Source organism: Mytilus galloprovincialis, chromosome 4 (assembly GCF_965363235.1).
Source record: "Mytilus galloprovincialis chromosome 4, xbMytGall1.hap1.1, whole genome shotgun sequence".
NCBI lineage: Eukaryota > Metazoa > Mollusca > Bivalvia > Mytilida > Mytilidae > Mytilus > Mytilus galloprovincialis.
In genome coordinates, this window is record NC_134841.1 from 25000563 (window position 1) to 25024072 (window position 23510).

Sequence of the window (23510 nt, forward strand, 5' to 3'; positions counted from 1 at the left end):
AACATCTGTTATTAAAATTCTAAAGGTGTTGCATTTCGAAATGCGGCAGTCTTGTTCATAGTCATCAAAATCAAAAATGTTTTTGAGAAAAACTGAACACGGCTGCTTACATAGAATAATGCTGTTGTTATTATTATGAAGATCTGAATGGTTCATGTTAGGAATATTTGTCATAGATATTAGAAGATGTAGTATAAGTGCCAATGATACAACTCTCCATTCAAGTCACAATGTTTCTAAAGTAAACCATTAAAGGTCAAAGTATGATCTTCAACACTGCGCCATGGCTCACACCGAACAACACGTTAAAAAGGGCCCGAATTGACAAGTGTAAAACAAGTCACACAGGAAAATCAACGGTCTAACGATGTCTTCAGATATATTGCGCACATTTATTTTCAAATAAGCAACAATTTCTACGAATAAACGTGTTCATTATGGTTAAAACGCAGCAGGGCATGTAACTGTATGTTAAATCATTTGTACTTTTTTACCATATGACTATTTACTTTATTGTTAAGATTTATCTACGGTAGTTGACAACATATATATACAAAATAAGGAACATTTGTAAAATTATCATTTTTAATAAAAATAACAACTGCATTCAGAACAAATCAAACTTCCAAATGAGCTACTTAATAGACCTAGATTATTGGAATGATATAGAATGTATCGCATGAAACAAAAGTCATTGTTCTGAGTTGCTGCCATCTTTGGAAATAAAAATTAATGCTTTATTACTGTTTTTTTTGTCCATCAACAATTCATAATTTCATATATACATGAAAATAACGGAACATCGAAATTAGAAGTGAATGACATACACATGTGTTCTTAAAATGCATTTAAAATAAAACGAAACACGACCAAATAATGTTAAATGCATATATTCATCTGCAACTGACCCTTTAAAGGTTCTGGTTAATTTGCTTTTCTCATATTGAACGTCCTCCTGATATCTTTCTTTCTTTCGTTTCTGTTTAAAAGAATTTGTTCAAATTTCCACATAGACGACTGTTGACCGAGGAAATCATTCATGTGACACGTTTTCGCTTGATATTCTTGTCAGCTATATATTGTGTATATCACGTGACAAACCACGCATGTGTAAACCAGGTTGCTGATAGACAGAAAAATATTATTGAGCACTGTTTACTCCACTTGAAGGAACAACAAGGGATAGCAGAATCGCTCACATATCCTGAAAAAAAAAGAATTTTAAAATTTAATTAAACTATGAAACATGATATTCAAAAGTTTTAGGTTGAACACATTAAGCAAAGCTCACTATTATTTACAAATACACTTGTACTAGTATATAAAAATTAAATAAATAATACTACACATTCAAAACATGTTAACTACCTTTACTCGTCGCAATAAAATGAAACAAAAATAGAAGTTATATGTTTGAAGGCAGTTCTCAAACAGGAAAATTGGAGATTATCGATGAGCTTGTATCCTGTTTATAGCGAGTTATAGTACTATTTAAAATTAAACGTTGGTCAAATGTTGTCTTTGTCTAATTTAAGGTTGGTTTTAGTGTGATTTTTTTCTTTTTGATTTTTCTTTTCCCAAAGTTGTTGCCTTTTAATTGTTTGCTAAGAAATATATAATAATTTGAACTTGATAAACATTTAAATAAACAGGAAGAGCAGAGACGTTACCCTTTTGCGTTTGTCGCAAATAACCTGATTGTAGCTATATACACATAATATATATATATAGGCGAAATAATTATAGTTTTATTGTAGTTGAGTATGATGATTTTGTTACAATGCACAGTGTGATTAGACAAGGTAAATGATCCTATATTATATAATGATATGTTTAACAGGTGATAGATATTTAAAGCATGTGACATTCTAACAGAGAGCAGGATAAATGGCAACAGCTGTCTAACTCTATTGTAATGCACTGAACTTTGGCACACTTCTATCAATATAATCTCACAAAGCGAGTTATTTACCAGTCATGCACAATTTTACAAGATATATAATCAGAATTATTCCACCACAAAATTCACCTTAAATAGAGGAGTAATACCACCATTGTATAGCTGACTATGTAGTATGGGCTTTGCTTATTGTTGAAGGCCGTACGGTTACCTATAGTTGTTAATTTCTGTGTCATTTTGGTCTCTTGTGAAAAGTTGTCTCATCGGCAATCATACCACATCTTCTTTTTTATATTGTATTATTTTTAGTATTTGTTAAATTGGGATTTCAAAACGTGTGATCAATTAATTTGCAGAATCCATCCGTGTTTTAAATGAAGACAATCTTGGGATGAGTAAAGTTCCTTCCAGTACTATTATTTTTTTTTCACATTTCATTGTCTTTAGGCTGTTAACAATCACTAGGAGTACACTTATCAGATGATAAACCCTTTTCCAGTTTTCAGGCTTTAGTAAACATGTCACCTCATTTTTTCAAAATATTTTATAGAAGCACCAAATTAAAAAAAAATGTGCCAAAATTAATTTACCACGATGTCGAATTTAAGGGAATATATTTTCCTAGTCAACTCTTTTCCGAAAGGAACCGGATGTATGTTTTGTTTCTATCAAACGCAAAAAACGCAAATCTACAAACTTATTCAAAATCATTAACAGCAATCTATTGTTCCGAGCTTTCATTTTGATCTGTTTATAAATTTCCGATAACTCCGCAATAATTCAAAGCATCCGAGACCCACCGTTCCTCTTAACGGTAAATCGGGAATGTGATCAAGGCGTCTAGTTGTCTAGCAATCACCTTGTTTGATTTAGACTCAAATGGATTAGAACATTTGGTAAAACAAGTTTTAAATTAAGATATAGGATAGTTTAGACTACTTGGTGTTCTTTTAGGTATTGATGCCACAAAATGTTACATAATAAAAAACTAGCATTTTTAGTTTTATGAGCAGTATTGTGTGAAGGTACAAACACAAAGTCATCCACGAAACAAATATGTCATTCATAAAATACGTATAACTATTTCTACTTCTCTACACTAGACAACTTCAATCCATTTCAAGCATAAGTTTAATAAGATACATACCATGAGACGGAGATCCATCACCTTTGAAAGGAATAAAATAATATGAAATAGTTATCAAAATAAGAAGCAACTATAATTTTTTTATTTCTATTCTAGTTGTTACGAAATGAGAATTTTAATTATGTCAAGATGTGTACGAGTGTATTTATGTTAAATACAAGTTTATCAATTGAAAATTCAAAAGTTTCAGTCTTTTATTTCGTCACTTATCAGTCTGTTTTTTTTATTCTGATGAGTATATCATGTGATGGCAGTGTATATAATTGTTTTTTTAAATGACTGAATAAATAGTCAACGATCAATCTTACAGGGCGATGGATCATGTAATATGATTCTGTACACTACAAAATATAATATATAACAAGTCAAAAAGGGTACAACATCACCATTAAATAACTATAAAATACACAAATATTAGATATTTCGGATAACAGATATCCTTCTTCGGTAATTGCACAATGACAAATGAATCATGTCAATTCAAATTGAGACTCTATCAAAATCTTGATTTATACAATTTAAGCGAACGCTGGAACAATTTTAAAATTTCCAAACACACCGCAAAGACTACAGAAATATGCCAAAAATAAAAATAGTTATTTACGATGTGAAATGGCACAACTCTAGATTTCCAAAGGTTGTGACAGTTGAGATGTTATAACTGCATTGAGGGCAGTCCTCAAATAAAAAAATCAAAAATGTCCTAACCGATCAGAAAAAATTGTTTTTTATATATATTTAATTAGAATATTGAGGGAGCTCGCTTCTCAGTTTCAAAATAATCATTTTTTCAAAACATTAGTTTTTATTGATAGGGGATGAATAAAGGAATCAAAAGATCAATAAAAATATATAGGTTAATGTGCTTGTTTTCGAGATATTAGACATTGAAATTTTGGCCGGAAAATATTCTCTCTAGACTTTTCATAGCTTTATCATTGACAAGTTTAAGTTTCCCAAAACTATTAAAAAAATATAGGACTTTTACAGATGGCTGATTAACAGACATGTACAAGATTTATAAAAAGGAGAAATGGGTGTCAATGGGAAATTTTTGCAAGGCATTCAAATGGATAAACCAGAGGATTTAAAAAATCTGACAAAACATGACAAGCGAATTTCCTAAAGCAAATGAAGTATTTCATCAATGAAGTATCTTTATCCCCTTTTATTATTTTTCTGAATATTGTTTCAATGTTGAATTTTATTTGTGAACAGTAATATTCTATAAACGTATCTTTTATAATTATAAGCAAACAATATATATCTATAAGGAACTTTATTCTGGACTGAAAATGGGACGCTTGTTTCAAACCACGTGATTCAGATCTTCCTAGTACTTTATATAACAATATTTAAATATTGGCTTACCACGCTTATCTATACTTGACTTTTCTTCTGAAACAAAACATAAAGAAATTAAACATAGCTTTTTTCACTTAGAACATTACTAGGAATTTAATAAAGATTAATCGTTATAAAGATAGTTGTTTTAAGGTTTTCCATCGAATAAACTCATTTGTTCTATTCTCAGAGAAATACCGCTATATGATATGTTTGCTCTTGGCGCCTATAGAATTTGCCATTTATCAGATTTCTGCAAATTATATTTCAAATCAGTTTCATCAGCACATTCTCATGACGTACAGAGCGTCACTCCTGAGAATTTTTAAATCTTTATATTTCTAATAATACTAACTATTTACCCGATCTGAGTGACAGTTCCTAGATGAAAGTTCTCGTTATTTCTCAAATTTCATTCTTAATTGTTTTATCTATCTGAGCATTTCCATATTTGTGATTGTCGTTAATCCTTAGATTGTTTTCAATGGTTCCTCAATGACGCTTGTCTTTAATAAATGTGACCAAAAGTCAGTTTGCAAGAATTTAATATTAAGAATAAGACAAAGAAATATTGAAGATGTCAACTTGTTGATAAAACAAATAAGCCTTTATCCTGTTCAGTATACATGAACGAAGATTGCATAATTTCAAGTTAAGTATAGAGTTTACTCGGCTTTTTTATATACATACCGTCTAATATATGGACTGTCAGACTACCTGTTCTGTGTTCTGGACCTCTACATACATATATTCCTTTATCACTCATAATAGAACGTCTTATTTCTAAAGTGCTTATTAAAGTTCTTTTATTATTGTCAACCACTGGATCGTAAATTCTAACACGAGGCATTGTTTGATGATTGAATTTATGTCCATGTATAAACCAATCAACTCCGTCCGGGGCAAAGTCCTCACCTGTGGCATTACAGGTAAGTAGTATAGTCTGACCTTTGCTGACAAATGTTTGGCCTGACATTATTACCTCTTAAGAAAAGAACAAAACAGTTAACGCATAAATAACAGCTACCAAAACTGATGTATATACAAAATACCATATCAGCAATTGTGCTGTTTTGAACGAGGTACAGTTGTAACAGAAAAACCAACATAACGTGGGAAAACATCTTGCCTAGAACACTTTTGTACTTATGATTATGTTGATTTTCAAATAAGTTTATACCTCAACAGCATTCGAACAGATTTGACTTTTGTTACCCTTTTGTTACCCTCAAAATGCTTTTTTTTTTAAATTTCAAATCCTGAAGCCTTTCATATCTCTGTGTCATTATTTGAAATGCTTTTTTTCGAATCAGATAATCGAAATCAGAAAGCAATAAAGAACTGTGTTTCATAACTCAATCATCTAAAAAATAAAATATGTAGGGAAAAGAGTTCGTTAGGAAGACGATGAGTTTCTTTTGATTTCTTTTTCAATGTTTTCTACTGATTAAGATAGTTTTAGAAAATAAAAGTCATTATTGTTTTTAATTCGAGTCATTCTAAATTAGATTTCGTGTTGTAAATTTGTTGTAAAAAAAGATTTACATTTTTCTGCGTTAATACACACGACAGTTAAATGCATAGTAGAAACTTCATTTTCATAATACACTTAATTTATATTGAAGGTATGAGATGGCAACAGTTTGTGCTGCTTATTTTTGAGATGTATATGGAAACTTAGTGTTTTGTGGCTCTGTTTGTCTTTTCGTCGTCTTTGTTTACGAGTAAAACAATTTAAACCTCGATCAGTTTTGAAAAAAATTGACTAAAAGATATGAAAATGTCCGATTTATTATTTTTTTGGGGCATAATTTGGCTAAATTTTGGAGAGTTTTCTCAAAAGCGTCGCTTTTCCTAAACGATTGTGCTGATATATTCTTAATATACCATATTCTTTACTTTGTGGCTAACGTTTCATTGATCAAGGGGTGATGTCATATATGAAATCAAGAAAAAAAAAACCCAAAAAAGGTGACATGTTTCTACAATTATGAACTTAAATGTCAGGCTTATACAATACATGTACTTTAGAAAATAATAAGTTTAACAATTATACATTATAATCAAATTTACTCCCTTTGATACTATACATTTTTCTGTACCTGTGAATTTTAGACAATGTCAAGAGCTTTGAAAATATGACATTTGGATAGCTATAGCTAAATATGTTATTTGAATATATCGTTAAGGAAGTTATGAAAAACAATGGCAGAATTTACGAGTGCTTTGCCTATCCTCATTATAAAGACAATTTCTTCCCCATAAAAATCACTATAATTACATTAAAATAATACATTAGTCAATACCGCTGCTAGCCATAGTGGCCTGCAAGTCGCCAAAGGTAGCATCAACTCAGTAGTGCTTCGAAGTTACAATGATTGATAACACATTTGTATCGGTCGTCCCACTGTCTATAACACTCTAAACATCTCTTAATTAAATTGCATATCACAGCTTTGTGACGTCGAATATAGGTTGACCAAGCCTTATAAATTTCACCCGGACATATTAACGACGTCATAATGTTTTAAAAGACGTTGCTAGGTTTGACCCGAGCTCCGGTTTGCTGGTGAAACAAAGAAAACACTTCCAAAAGACACAAATACAGCCCGATAAATCGATTATCAGGTTATCTGAATATTGAGATAGCAAATAAAGGCAACAGTAGTATACCGCTGTTCAAAACTCATAAATCCATGGACAAAAAACAAAATCGGGGTAACAAACCAAAACCGAGCGAAACGCATTAAATATAAGAGGAGAACAACGACACAACACCGAAACGCAACACACACAGAAACAGACCAATCATCAGACAAAACACCACGAGAATAACAAATGTAACATGAAAACCAAATACATGAATTTGGGATAGACAAGTACCGTGCCACGTCTTATCTCAATATCTCAAAAATAAGAGAAAACACAAACGACTCAACGTTAAAATGCAACACAAAGAGAAACGAACAATATTATAACAATGACCATCTTCCTGACTTGGTACAGGACACTTTTAAAGGGGAATAAAAGTGGTGGGTTGAACCTGGTTTTAAGGCATGCCAAACCTCGCACTTTAATGGCAAAGTTAAATACAACACCGAAACGACAACACAACAGATAATAATTAATAGATAACAAAAAGCATCAGGTCCAAAATTCAATACGCCAAAAACGCGCCTTGCCCACACAAGACTCACCAGTGACGCCCAGATATAAAAGATCGAACGTGAAAAAAGTACAAAGTTGTACAGCACTGAAGATCAAAAGTTGAAAAGGTTTCGCAAAATACGGCATTGTTTTTATGCCCGGGATAAGAACATTCTTATTATATAGAACAATTCATGCTATTGCAAACAGTAAATTTTATCAAATGAATATGAAAGAGATATACACAAAGAAACTAAAGTATTAACTAATTACAGAAAACTAAACCTGAATACATAACGCCTAGATATAAAAGATCGAACGTGAAAAAGGTACAAAGTTGTACAGCACTGAAGATTAAAAGTTGAAAAGGTTTTGACAAATACGGCATTGTTTTTATGCACGGGATAAGAACATCCTTATTATATAGAATACTTAATGCTATTGCAAACAGTAAATGTTAACAAATGAATATGAAAGAGATATATATAATAATGAAACTGAAATATTAACTAATTACAGAAAACTAAACCCAAGTTTATCACAAAATAGACACACATCCGAATCAGTCCAAGCGTCAACGTAATTAAAAAAATTGTGACGTCACATACGATGGCGAAAAGGCAGAAACGTTATGCCACATTTGAATTTATGAAATTTAGAAACAGCATGACGTCACATATGAAAAACTATCATTCAAAAATGAGATAGAATTAGGATTGATTTAGAACTAAATACTGATAATTCATTTAAACAAAATGCATATTGCAATACTTATTAATAGCAATTAACTGTAATATATATATGTCCAGTTTGTTATGAATCCAACAAAATACAGCTACTTGACATAATATGTTGTTTTTTTTTATCTCGTTCGCTGCGCTCAGTCGACAAACAGGATCATATTGTGACTCGCAGCTGATATATTACAATATCAATATGCACACAACCTGATAATCGGTACCTCGTTTAAAAAATCTTTGTAAATAAGTTTAGATTTAAAAAAAGATCTAGGATTCCGACTCTATGTACAAAAAACTTAGTCGTATTTGTATTCTTTTGGAAAAACCTCAATTACTCGTCTATTAATACATTAAACGCTTTGGAATTGAGTGAGAAGATATATCTAGCGAAGTGATCCGGAAACATCAAAATAAGGTGCTGTTTACATTTTATCGCATTTTCGCAATATAAATGAAAACCAACCGAAAACAGTAAAAAGTTAATAAAAATATTACATGTATATACTTACGAGATTTTATGCTATCTTGATCTGAAAAATTGATAAAAAGTAAAATCACAAATTTACTGACCTCCGAGGAAAATTCGAAAAGGAAAGTTCCTAATCAAATGACAAAATCAAAAGCTCAAACACATCAAAAGAATGGATAACAACTGTCATATTCTTAAATAGTAAGAATATCATGCAGAAATGATGAAGTGAGTTTTTCTTACATACCGATAACACAAAAAACATCGCTTTCTTAAATTTATTTTTATAATTATGATTATTATGTAAACAAAAATGGTATATAACTCAATGCTTACAATGCAACAACAAAAAACAACATAAAAAAGGGAAAAAAAACGAGAGAAAAAAAAACACGTTGCACTATTTATACATTTTCATTATTAAAAATCTGAAATAGAATGATTTTAGATAATTGAGACAGACAAAAATTAATGCAAGAATTATACCAAAACAAAAACCAATGCACAGAATACACAAAAAAAAAAAAACGTGTAAATGATTGCAAATAAAATATTCTATTTTGAAGAGAATGAAACACCACAAATTTATGTAATAGTATATTCATTTTGTTTCTATGATGTAACAATTTCGTTAATCATTCAATTTGATAGCAATTATACTTATTTCGTTTTGTTAGTTACTGACACTTTGGTAAATTTTAAATGAAATATGACAATTTTTCAAATGAGAACAAACATAATTGACTGACATTATTTGAGACGATTTAAAATATTAACATATAGGAAAGACTTAGAACAACAGGAAACTTTGCAGAAAAATAAAAATGATCGGTAGCTATATATAGATGATGGTTACTTTGATTGTACAGCAGCAACAAATCAAATGTCTAGTAAAAGGGTTTGGTCATTTTATTCAAATGAATATTTTAACAAAAAATTCCAAAATAAATAAAATTCAAAGAAGAAACCAAATAAGAAACAAACAGAAAAAAAAAACAGCAAACAAACAGAAAAAAACATAGCAAAAACTCCTTTATCAAAATGGTCAATATTTGGTTCTTTTTTTCTATCATAAATGTATATAAATTTCAACATGAAAGTTACCTTTATCATATGCTGAACCTTTACTGTTAAAACGTCGTGATGTTCCTAAAACATACAATCAGTTTTAGATATACGTAAAATCAAAATCATTGGATGAATTGTATTATTTGTTCCCATAAACTGTGAATTTGCAAGAAATTGTTGCTTTTCACAAACATACCAACATTTCAAAGTACATAATAGCGCAATTTTGACGAATAAAGAGTTGTGCCATGAGCGCATGATACGTCGTCACTTTTTCACAGACTAAAGTTCCAAAACTTCTCAATGTCATATCAGAAATATATTTGAAAATACTAAAGAAAGTTATAACAATAGATATACACCAAATGTTATCAAAATCGAAAGGGAACTTACTTCATTAGGTAAACAATTCACAAACAAGGCACAAATTATCTTGACACATTCCATTTTAGTGAAAAGGTAGGCCAAATATGACCTTTACCTTTAATATGCAAATGAACCTCTTTGTATATATCTTGACGACCAAAGACATTTCTGTTGCAATTTTCTCTTAAACTATGAAATAAAATTTCCTAAGATTTGGAATCAAACGTCGCCAGAATATTTGTCCCTCTGATGTGTATTCCTATCTATCGTTACTCTACTTCCCGTTTATCGGATACGTAGAATAAAATTGAATAAAATGAGTTTGAACATAGATAAACTACTGTTTCCTCTAATTTGAAAACGTTTAATTCGCTTTTGATTCTCTTCGTATGCTGTTCAAATTGTCGATAATGTGTTTGTGAATTCATAGTTGAAAAACTGATAATTCTTTACCCTACTTAATAAAGCCAAGTATCATTATAAATGGTATTTCATATGTTTTTTGGAGATATTTATATCGGATCAATTGGCTAATATTGTGATTTATGATATCTACGCAAGAAAACATGATTGAGGTCTTTAATACGGTAATTAATTTTACATTTTGACAAGAGATAACCACATTGTTTAACGACACATTAAAAAGAATTTTTTTAAAACATTTTTTGAAAATGATTCTAAATGAACATTTAATTGATTAGAGGCACTAGCTACGAGATATATAAAAGATATATAATATGATTTTTTTGGGTCAATCATTAAAGAAAGTGATATATCTATTTTAGCAGCCTTTATGGTTCAATTTTGTCAAAATAAGCTAATAACTTGACCTCAGTGAATCCGTATTTATGTGAACTTCAATGTAACCCCTTAGCTACAGATGAATACCGCATGTATTGTACGTGTTCAATTATTTAAAAGAAAAGAATACCAACATTGAAAGTAAAACAACTTGAAAGGTAAATCATTTGATTGATTGATTCGATCCACAAATCATCATGCTTGTATAGGCAAAAACGATAATGTACATATATTTTTAATCTTTAATATGAAATTAAATAGACCTAGAAATATCAAAACACACGAGTCTGCTATCTATCTATTTATATCTATATTTATGTTTATATGGCTTCTATGGCAATCGGAGGTCTTAAAGGCCAACTCGGCCAAAGCGCACACGAAACGAAGCTACATATTACAGAGCCCATGCCCTGTATATTGTTTATTTTAGGCTTTTTATAATAAGGACAATTGTTCTACATTGTTGTAAATCGAATATGAGAATTTGAGTCAAATCGGTGACCATGATGTTGACAGCTAATGCCCCTTTAACACCTTTGTACTATATTGAAAGTGAAAATACACGAACGAAAAAGGTAACATTTGTCTATTTTTCCGAATGTTCTAAATCAATACTTCAAACATAACAAAGAAATACGTATAATTAAACTTTCATCATTTAAAAGTATTGAACAGTTCAAAGAGATTATATTGTAAAGGAATCACCAGAGTACATTTATGTTATATTTTTTATTTCATCGATTACCATTAAGTCTTTGTGATTGTGTAATAGAGATTTAAGTAATATTTGCTATCTCTATTGGCTACAATAACTCGTGATTAATAAATCAAATAAAAAAGTCATATAGAAATAATGCGGTTTTATTTCCGATACACTTTTCCCATTATTTCGTATTTCCAGTAATTAACCATAAATTCATTGCTTACTAGATGTCTTGTCTAGGTTAAAAGTTATTGAGTACAGACACTAGACATGTATGTCAACACCGTCTTTTTTTATTTTAAAGTTATGGCGTTCATATATGTTCTTGCGAATCTTCGATATTGACAATAATATAACAATGAAAACAACACGGTATTTAGTTCTTTATATTTTAAAAAATAAGATGATAAGAATGCGACTTTTATTGTTGCAGTTTTCATCATGTCTTAACACGGCATATATTTATACTTTCGTTTTCCACTGTATATGTAAGCAAGAATCCATATCTTTTAAGTAATTAACTGACCATTAACCTGATTTAAAAAAAAAGTCTTTATTTTATTTCTCCCGATAACTAACTGCACACTCAAATACTCCAGGCCAGCGTCGGCTATTTGTACATTTTGTTATGATTGAATTCTTTATTTTTGTCTTCTATACTTCGTACGGTGATAAAGTCGACATGACTATATACAAATTCACATACTGTTTTTTAATCACCTATTGGTAATAGGTTAGGGTCAAATGTCCTTATCCAAAACTTGAACCAACTCAAAACCAGTGGCGATCTCAGGGTTTCGGGAAGGGGAAGCAGTATCTGCTTCACATATAGCATCCATGTACAAACAAAATGAACAAAGACTATTAAAGAGATTTTCAAACTCTGAGATAAAATTGACCATAGTCACATTAAGCTCTCTTGTTTATGTATTTGAGGTTTTTATTGCATCTGAACGCTTTTTAGTATTTGTTTTCTAATCGAACCAAGTTATTATTTTTTATCTTAAAAAACAATGACTAAATTCACCAATGTTTATTTCAGTCGGAGAAATAAATTGAATAGTGGTTTCTATTAAGAGTATATTCATTATATGGACACATTTTATGGCGTCTCCTGGCTAATGCATTGATGTTGAAATCAAAGATTTGAGACGGTTTGAAAATTCTGCGTGGAAAAACTTCCCGAATTAAAAATGTATTTTTTTTATCTGCTAAACATCACCATTATCAAAGTTTTCCTTTTATACCGTTCACAATGGTATTTTCGGAATGTCCTTCATATTAGATTTTTTTTCAAATTTTTTCTACTTAGCAGTTTTAACTATGTTCAGGCAAATTGGATCTTTGTTGGGGAATCCGATTTTAAACTTGAACGAATGAAGCTGTGATACTGACCATTTACCCGAAGCAAAACAAGTCTTTTGTATTTCTCCCGAGAACTAACTGCACACTCGTATATTCCAGCGTCCGCTATTTGTACATCTTTGATGATTAAATTCCATTCGTTTTTGTCTTCTACACGTCGTACGCTGATACGGTCGTCAGGACTATATACGAAATCACCTATTGTTAAAGGGTTAGGTTCAGATGTCCTCCTCCAAACTACCTGAAATGACATAGAATTTGATAAACGATTATTTTCTTACTGTTTGAATGGCCGAACCCAACAAATACCAAAGGTGATCTTAGGATCTCCGAAAGGGTAAACAGTATCTGCTCCATATAAAACACCAATGTACAAACAAAATGAAATTAGACAAATAAAGAATTTTTCAAAACCCTGAGATAGAATTGACCATGGTCGCATTAAGCCCTTCTGTTTATGCACTTTATCTTAAGAACTGGATCTTCCATCACTGTATTGGATACCTAAACTACATAAGTGTCCTTACACTAACGGTATATTGCTGGGTCTTCCAAGTGCTCGACGAAACCTCTTTCTAAATTATTAACATCTGTTTTATCAGCAATCAAAGACGGGCTTCAAAGTTATTGTGAACCTGCCTATTCTAGAGGTGACGTGAATCAGATGTGGATACTTTAAAATTCCAAAGATCTTTTAGAGTCCATACAATATAACTCTCTTTCATCTTGGAACAGTATTAAAACATTTGACTTTTCTACTCTTTACACAAGTATTCCACATTCCAAACTAAAAGACAAATTGAAAGAGTTGGTATTGCTTTAAAATTTGCTTCATAAAAAAGAATGGCCAACGTAGATACAAGTATCTTGTCTTAGGGAGGGATAAATCCTACTTTGTAAAGGACCACTCTGATTCTAACAAAAAATTCTCTGAAACTAATATTATCAAAATGCTTGATTTCTTGATTGACAACACATGTGCTACGTTCGGAGGACATGTTTTTCAACAGACTGTCGGCATTCCAATGGGTACACACTGTGCCCCTCTACTTGCCGACTTTTTTTTATTATTATGAGGCTGACTTAACGCAGGAACTTCTTAGGAAGAAAGACAAGAAGTTAGCAATATCCTTCAACTCTACTTTCCGCTATATAAATGATGTTCTTTCACTAAATAATTCCAAATTTGGTGACTATGTGGAACGCATCTATCCCATCGAACTAGAGATAAAAGATATCTTGACTTACATCTAGAAATGGATAATGAGGGTCGGTTGAAAACAAAACTTTACGACAAAAAAAGATGATTTCAGCTTTCCAATTATGAACTTTTCATTTCTAAGTTGCAACATTCCAGCAGCACCTGCATACGGGGTATATATCTTCCAATTGATACGATATGCCCGTGCTTGCATTTCCTATCATGATTTCACAAGAAAGCTATTAAACCAAGAGTTCCAAATGGTGAAGTTGAAATCATCCCTTCGTAAATTTTACGGACGCCATCACGAGTTGGTTGACCGCTATGGAATAACCGTTTCACAAATGATATTGGATATGATCCTTACGTCGTAACTACAATCCCCTTTCCTTTCATGAATGTGATCTACCGAATTAGACTATTTACCGGATTTGTTATCACATAAGCAACACGACGGGTGCCACATGTGGAGCAGTATCTGCTAACCCTTTTGGAGAACCTCAGATCACACCTAGTTTTTTGTAGGGTTTGTGTTGTTTATTCTTTAGTTTTCTATGTTGTGTCAGGTGTACTATTGTTTGTCTGTTTGTCATTTTCATTTTTAACCATGGCGTTGTCAGTTTATTTTAGATTTCTTAGTTTAACTGTCCCTTTTGTATCTTTCGTCCCTCTTTTATGTTTTTATTGGATCTGAACGTTTTATATATCTGTCTCTCTAATATAACCTGTTGAATTTCAGATACTTAATCTCAAATTGAAAATCTTGCTAATTTCAGTCGGTGAATTAGGTTGGATAGTGGTTTCGAACAGAAAAAGAATTTTGATAATAAACTGGTTTTTAAATATGTTTTAAAACAATTTTACACATATTCATTAAATAAAAACGTTTTACGGCGTCTCATGGCTATGCATTGATGTTGAAATCAAAGATTTGAGACAGGAAATATTAAACGTTTTGTAAAAATTCTGCCTGGAAGGACTTCCAGAATTAAAAAGGAAATCTTTTTTTATCTGCTAAGCAACACCTGTGACAATACATCGCTATTATTCTGATCAGAATTTTTAATTTGAAATGTCCTTCATATTCGGTTTCTTCAAAACCTATTTAACTTTCTTGAAGCAGATTGGATCTTTGTTAAGAAAGCGTCGTAATTTATTTCCGATTTTAAACTTGAAGGAATGAAACTGTGATATAGAAAATAAATAAAGATTTTAATGGCGTCTTCACTGGAAATAATGTAAAACGTAATTGGTCTTGTCTGTTTCATCTTTAGAATATCGAATGACCCGTCGCGGCTTAAATACTTTTTGCAATATAATTGACTCTTACATAAACCAATGTTTCAAGGGAATTATTCAAGATGTACGTGTCCAGTGTATTAATGCCAAAGTTTTGTTTTTAAACAAATTTGTCTAAATAGTATTTCCTTAAGGTAAAACAATGTATTAACCGGAATTAGTTGATGTATTAGAAAAACCAATATCAGATAGGCAAAAGGTTAAAAAAGACACACGTCTTATCTCCTTCAGAAAAAAGATATAAGAAATTCACTTGAGAAAAACATTGATTATACTTTTCTGCATGATATGCTTACAGAAAACGGATAATTATCCTTTCGAGAATCATCCGTGATGGCAAACCAAAATATGCACTGAGGCATGCTTCTGTTCGCATAGAGAAAATATATACCTAAAGAGAACATACTGAGAGAAACGTGCCACCACCGGAATGGAAACATATCAATTTTACACCAATTTGAGTTTTCCGTTGAAAATTTATTAATGGTATATTACTGCACACGAACTCAGGCGGCACTTTTGTTGATTGGATTAGAAAACCAGTCGTCTGAGGCAGAATTATTCACGGCTTTAGAATCCGGATTCTGTTTCACAGTAAACAATCTAATTCGAAACATCCAGGACAAATAAAGAATTACAGTGACACGTTAAAAAGTGATGTGTTTTGCATGCCTAGTCTGCTACTACCTACTGTGAAAACAATCTATTTGATCAAACAAAACATACTGATAATAATGATTCTGATTACTGTCAAAGTTTTTGAAAAAAAAAATATATTCTCTAGTGAAAGCATTCAGGTATCACTTTGGAAAGACGGAAAAAGGAGTATAGTACGTAAAGTATCATACGTGGTATATATCAGAAAATTCCCATTTTTTTCTAAGAGTTATTCCTTATAATGCAATGTGATTACATTTATCTCGAGTTTGACCTCAAGTGTCATCAGGGTACCAGAAACTATAACATGCAGGAAGACATGTCACCAACCCGGACACAAAATTTCAAATCCGAGTCGATCAGTCTTGTGTTGTCACGTGTTCATCGGAGAGCAGAAAATACAAATAAGAAAGACTGGTTTGATCTCACAGGTTATCGAACCCATGCCATCCAGTACTCGAGGTTAGCACGCAGCTATGAGACTAACAAGACCCTGCTTGATACCCAGAGACAGTCGTTCTACACATTTATATAAAACCATTCATTTCACACACACATGTACATGTGAATTTCAATGAGACATGTTACATGCATGCCATCAGGGAATGATAAAGTTAAATGAACTTTCAAATCAATCAAAAGAGCAAGTTTTATGAGTAACACATAATTTCTTATCTGTCTTATTTTTAATTATCTGTGTCAATTTAAAAATACAATACAAAATATAATACAAGAACAATTTTGGTCACACAAATGTTTTATGTTAATTTTTATTCCAAAAGAGTTTATTATGTTGTTGTTGTTTGTTGTTGTTTGTTGTTGTTGATGTTTTTGTTGTTGTTGTTATTTGTTTTTGTGTTCTTCTACAAAATTTGTTTAGTTTAAATTGTAATATACAATTGTAATAGTTCGAAAAACTGGGCAAAACGTTGGAGAGCCACACGAAAAGCAAGGCTAAAAAGTCATAGTTAGTTTTACAGAGGGTCACCCAATCGAAGCTATTTTGATAGTGCTATTGACTTGACGAGCGCGTGGTTTTTCTATACCAGACATTCCCATTTAAATTGACATTGCTTCATCGTTATTTATGTACACCCGAAAAGCTTAATACAATTTCCTCTAGATCTTTAATATGAGTTTTACTTTCAAACTGGAGAATTCCATGTATCGATACCTCCAGAACAGTAAAATAACAAAATACCGAACTCAGAGGAAAATTCTATACGGAAAGTCCCCAGGTGAAACACTTATAGCATATACATGTAACGGTATGCAATTAACAGCTCTTAAATTTTACTTTTGTATAACAAGGATTAATTACGTATGCTCATTCTATTGCATACGAACTTTTGTATTCACATTTTTTTCTAATTTTATTGCTAGATCTGCACATGAAATAATTAACGAACGGCAATTTAGTTATAAGAAGTTAAAAATCAAAAATAAAATCGATTGAGTACTTGTGTAAAGATGTTCGTGTTTAAGAGAAACAATCCAATTAATCTAACTTCAAAGCAAGAATCAATGTTATTCAAACCAGATATTATTTCAGTATCATTTTATTGTCCTTACATATTTTTCTTTTGGTGTGTGATATAAATAGTTCGTTCGGATATGGTTCGACAAGAAACCACAACATATTAAATACAAATAACGGTAGTTTTGATCGATTCTCTAATATCTAATGATAACTAAATATTGACGGATTAAAGGGACATATAACTATAAATTACAATTAAAGTAAATTAAGCGATGACACAAGTTTACCATAATTTAATCTGACGTTATTGATAGTCCATCAAATCAAATCAAACTCTAATGCTAAACAAGGTCTTTGCTGTGTACAAAATTTCATTAAAATCATGTTCAATTCAGCAGCATCCCAAATTGAATCTTTTTCATCTCTGCTAACTAGATTATGAAATATTTGCTGAAGCAAATGTTACATTCTATTGAGCTGTCAGTTCGGCAGATAATTTTTTGGTGTTTAGTTCTTTGTTCTTCTTAATTAATTTTCGGGTTGATGTTGATGTTTTCAAAATGATAGAAAATCCATATCTCAACAATAATAAATGAACAACATTATATACAAAATATTTAAATATATTATTCATACCTCAGTCCAGTGGTACGATTTCGTTTGAAAATGTCTTTTCGCTTGTTTCTCTGTCCGTCAAGTTCGTCAGTAAGATACGTTCAATACACTTATATCACTTCTACATGGTAAACTATATAACGATTAGTGATTCATGTTTCAAAATTTGTGACTGTTGATATTAGATTTGATTGTTAAAGTATAAGAATCAAAATTAAAATTTTATTTTACTAGACAAGTATTTGAACAATTCTACCTGTGACTATTATAAGATGAACCTAGGTAAATTTTTGTTATTTTTTTAATTTGAGTTCCTGTAAATGTTTCAATTAAGCTAAAACATATACAATGTAAAAAATTAAAATATACCAAAATAAAACTTATTGACACTTCTTTTTACTATAATGTACTGAATGTATTGTTTTTCGAATACCTGTTCTTTTCATGTGAGTTTGATTATTGGGACACGACTCAGACATAAAAGTAAATAAAGGGGTTTTAATCCACCATTTTGTACATTTTGTACATTTTTAGTTACATAGTGTGCTAGTGACCTAATACGGTAAATTCCATATGGGGTGAGAGCGAAGTATATGGAATTTACTGACCCCATATACACTGTATTACGCCACTAGCACACTATGTAACGAATTTATCTTACCGACTATCTTAACGTGTGAAATTAAGACTAGTGATTCTCAAAATGAGCAAGTCTTCAATGCTGTTAACATTAGGAAAATACTTCTATTGATCTTACAAAAACAGATGCCAACAATAACGACTTGTTAGGTTTAAATGTGTTTTATGAATTTATTTCAATCTTAATCATCAATTTCTTCGTCTGTTAGAACTTTTAAGATTTTTTTCTCAGTACCGTTTTGTTTTTATAAAGGGACATAACACCATTACTAACCGTGTATGAAATAAGCCCCGCCCCTTCTTACCTAATATGGAATATAAAGGGACGTAACTCCATTACTAACAATTATGAGATAAGCCCCGCCTCCCTACTAACCTAATATCAAATATACACGGTTTGCACGCGGACGCTTTTCACCAATCATATTCCTTGAAATGTATAGGAGGTAAGATAAAAGACAATACCTGCACCAAGTCCGGAGTATGACAGTTGGTATCCATTCGTATAATGTATTTGAGGTTTTGATTTTGGTTTTGATTAGGGATTCACGCTTTGAATATTCCTTGCAGTTCGGTATTTTTGTTATTTTACTTTTTAGATAAAAAAAAAATATACAAATATAGTCATGGCTAAAAAAAAATATTTTAAAGTGAACAATTGTTTATGTTTTTTTTTAGAAAGCATACTTACAAAGCGAGTTTGTAATCCAGTGACAGAACACAGTAGCGTTGCAGTATCCCCAGCATAGAATGATACATTGTTTTCTCTAGGTTCAAACAAAGGGACATTGGCTTGTAAACCTTTCACAGATAAGGCTACAATTGAATTTAAAAAAAAAACTATAATAATAAATATGTGGATACATGTAACAATAGATAAAATCTGAACATTTGTAATAATTACCAATTTGTATAATCACTATATATATTAAATTCTATATAAATTTCCTGATTATTTTTTTACCTACGAACTTTATTTAATTTACGCACTCGACAAAAACAATATGGACTCTACCCTTTATAAAATTCCACATACAAGTTTCTTCCACCAATCTACTTTTAAGGAAAACATCTCGATTTTATATGCATTGGTACACAATAACGTTATTTCATTTCTATCGTAACCTTATACAACTACATAATTTGTTATATCATATCAATTTTTAACTCTATATATTTTGAGATTGTTTACACATTTAACACAACGATGAATCAAATATGCATTTTGTATAATATTCGAACGGACAAACTACTTATATACTTTAATGGAATATTACTCATTTTTATGACCTACTTCACTGTTTAATTTTTAACAGTGTAACATAAAATTTAAAACACATTGCAGCTACTTTGAAATCTCTGAAGTCTACGACATCAAAAAACTCAAGTTTAAATTTGGTTTTTTTTTGCGTTACCAGTCTGGAATTATTTGCATTTTTACAGTCATAACCTTATGGAATGGTACAGTCACATTGTACAATCTTTATTAACTTATGAAGAGTCAGAATTACGGTACTTACAGCAGAGCAAAAAGCGCAGAATGAAAAAAGAGAGTAAAAAGCATCAAAACGGTTTAAGTGTATCCTTTATCAATCTTAATATTATTTTATAAATATATTTATATTAATCTAGTACGTATTGCTAAGAATTGTAGCGTTGATCATATCACAGACGTGTCATAAATAGACACAAAAAGTGTTTCTGTATTTAACGTCATGTTGAGGAATAGAAGTATTAATAGTAATACGCGCTTGTTTATCATTCGGTTTATTAATGGATTAAACCTACATGTATCGTCGTAAATGGTGATGAAAATGTCAAAATACAGAACATAAATATTATATATTGGTTCCAGTTTATTAATTTTCTCCCAAGTAATCGACAGTAGCTAAATCTGTTCAAACGTCAACATAACTACCTCATCAAAGCTGGGAGCAGAGCGGACAGTTCGGACAGTTCTATCTAATGGAAGATACAGCAGAGTTTTCTTAAACATTAACATATGGAGCGTATAAACAAAATAGGCACGTTTCTTTGATGATGAGAACTGAAAAAACATTTCTGTTGTAATGTCCAGAAAAGAAATAATTATACACTATAAAAATTAACATATCGCATTAGATTTTTTTTTTTTGCATTTTTATATTTGAATTTATTGATCATCTATATTTAATTGATAGACGTATGTACGTTCAATTAAAAGTATTTCTGCATGTACAGTCAAAAAGGAAATGCACAATCAAATACGAGTTGATTGAATTAATAACCATTTATTTTCTCTTCTACCAGCCATGACCTTTCATGACACACCACGATATTTCTACTTGACGAGTATAATTCAAGTTTAAAAGCCAATACACATCGAACAATAATAAGCTTAATGTATTTCAACTAACTAGTTAAGTCAGCTATAACTAATATTTAGTTAATGACAAAGATATTCATTTATTATCATTCTTATTTCCATGTTGAATAGGTATCAATCAGAATTCATTACACCTTAATGCCATACAGATGACGGTGACCTGTATACAAACTCTATCACTCTAAAGATACAGAAATCGGACCTGAATACAAACTCTACCACTTAAAACGTTCAAAAATCGGCAATGCTTCAGTCTAAAGCAAATTCAGCGTGTAGTCATATAAAAGCAAACTCAGAAGGCTCGATATATATGATTGCACAATATGAATCAACACTATCAGTCTAACGTAAGAGGGTCTGGGGATGGGGAGAGGGACTGTATATTTCTTATTTTTTTAAGCATCTGTTCTCTTTTCTCTATTCTATATCCTTTTTTTAATATTGTATCATTCATAACTCTCAATTATTTATCTTTTAGCTTTTTTGTTAAATTCTTTTATTTTGACCCATTTTTCTGTGTTAAAAAAGTCTTAAAAATCAGAAATTAATATAACGTATGCTTGTTTTACCCAAAAATGTTACTGCTATATTAAATCAAGAGGCTCTCAAGAGCCTGAATCGCTCACCTTAATTCTTTTGGTTAAATCTCTCATCAATGATTATTTTGGCTTTTCAATTATTTAAATGTTTTTTGGATCGTCCTATTTTCTTCAAAAGCCAAAAAAAATAATCATTTTCTCCTATGTTCTATTTTAGCCATAGGAGCTATGTTTCTTGACATACAAGGAAATAAAATATAAAATTTATACTAGATACTCTGAAACTCATTTAGCCTAAGTTTGGCTGAAATTGATACAGCAGTTTCAAAGGAGAAGATTTTTTAAAGTAAGTCAACATGATGAACAAATTGTGAAAAAAGTCTTTATTGGGCAATAACTCCTTAAGGGGTCAATTGACAATTTTGGTCAAATTGACTTAATTGAAGATCTTACTTTGCTGAACATTATTGCTGTTTACAGTTTATTTCTATTTATAACTATATTCAAGATAATAAACAAAAACAGCAAAGTTTCCTTAAAATTATCAATTCAGGGGCAGCAACCCAACAACAGGTTGCCTGATTCATCTGAAAATTTCAGGGCAGATAGATGTTGACCTGATAAACAATATAACTCACGTCAGATTTGCTCTAAATGCTTTGGTTTTTGAGTTATAAGCCAAAAACTGCATTTGACCCCTATGTTCTATTTTTAGCAATGGCGACCATGTTTGTTGATAGATCATAACTTCGGATACAATTTACAAACTAGATACCCTAAGGAACATTCAGTTAAAGTTTGGAAGTATTTGGCACAGTAGTTTCAGAGAAGAAGATTTTTGTAAAAGATTACTAAGATTTACGAAAAATGGTTAAAAATTGACTATTAAGGGCAATAACTCCTAAAGGGGTCAACTGACCATTTCCGTCATGTTGACTTATTTGTAAATCTTACTTTGCTGAACATTATTGCTGTTTACAGTTTATCTCTATCTATAATAATATTCAAGATAATAACCAAAAACAGCAAAATTTCTTTAAAATTACCAATTCAGGGGCAGTAACCCAACAACAGGTTGTCTGATTCATCTGAAAATTTCAGGGCAGATAGATGTTGACCTGATAAACAATATTATCCCGTCAGATTTGCTCTAAATGCTTTGGTTTTTGAGTTATAAGCCAAAAACTGCATTTGACCCCTATGTTCTATTTCTAGCAATGGCGACCATGTTTGTTGATAGATCATAACTTCGGATACAATTTACAAACTAGATACCCTAAGAAACATTCAATTAAAGTTTGAAAGTATTTGGCCCAGTAGTTTCAGAGGAGAAGATTCTTGAAATAGTTTACGACGACAGACGACGACAGACGACGGACGACAGACGACGGACGACGACGGACGCCAAGTGATGGCATAAGCTCACTTGTCCCTTCGGGACAGGTGAGCTAACAATATTTTGCTTTATACATGTAATTGCTTTAAAAATGAGACAAAAAATATGTATAAGTCGTCGATAAAAAGGGAGTATAGCACCAAATAGCCTGAAAACATGACTAATTGTATAGCATAAGTATATGAAACTTAGTCCATTATATTAAGAAGCTATGATTTGTAAATGCTTAATATATAAAATGTGGCGAAATTGCATATATGTGCATGAAG

At 31.1% G+C, this 23510-nt stretch overlaps 1 protein-coding gene across 2 annotated transcripts in view; it reads right to left on the reverse strand.

Moving 5' to 3' along the window:
* Positions 1–525: 525 nt before the first annotated feature.
* Positions 526–23510, reverse strand: part of LOC143071693 (tyrosine-protein phosphatase non-receptor type substrate 1-like) — a 39314-nt gene continuing 16329 nt past the window's right edge. The window contains exons 3-10 of one of the 2 annotated variants that reach the window (XM_076246176.1): positions 19633–19757; positions 13081–13291; positions 9852–9896; positions 8788–8808; positions 5082–5375; positions 4419–4442; positions 3048–3068; positions 526–1204 (exon numbers count right to left, since the gene is read on the reverse strand). In XM_076246176.1, coding sequence (XP_076102291.1) covers positions 1089–1204; positions 3048–3068; positions 4419–4442; positions 5082–5375; positions 8788–8808; positions 9852–9896; positions 13081–13291; positions 19633–19757 — 857 coding nt within the window. In that variant the 3' untranslated portion in view covers positions 526–1088. Of the gene's footprint in view, positions 1205–3047; positions 3069–4418; positions 4446–5081; positions 5376–8787; positions 8809–9851; positions 9897–13080; positions 13292–19632; positions 19758–23510 lie in introns of both variants that reach the window. The other variant, XM_076246175.1, reaches the window with a different exon arrangement.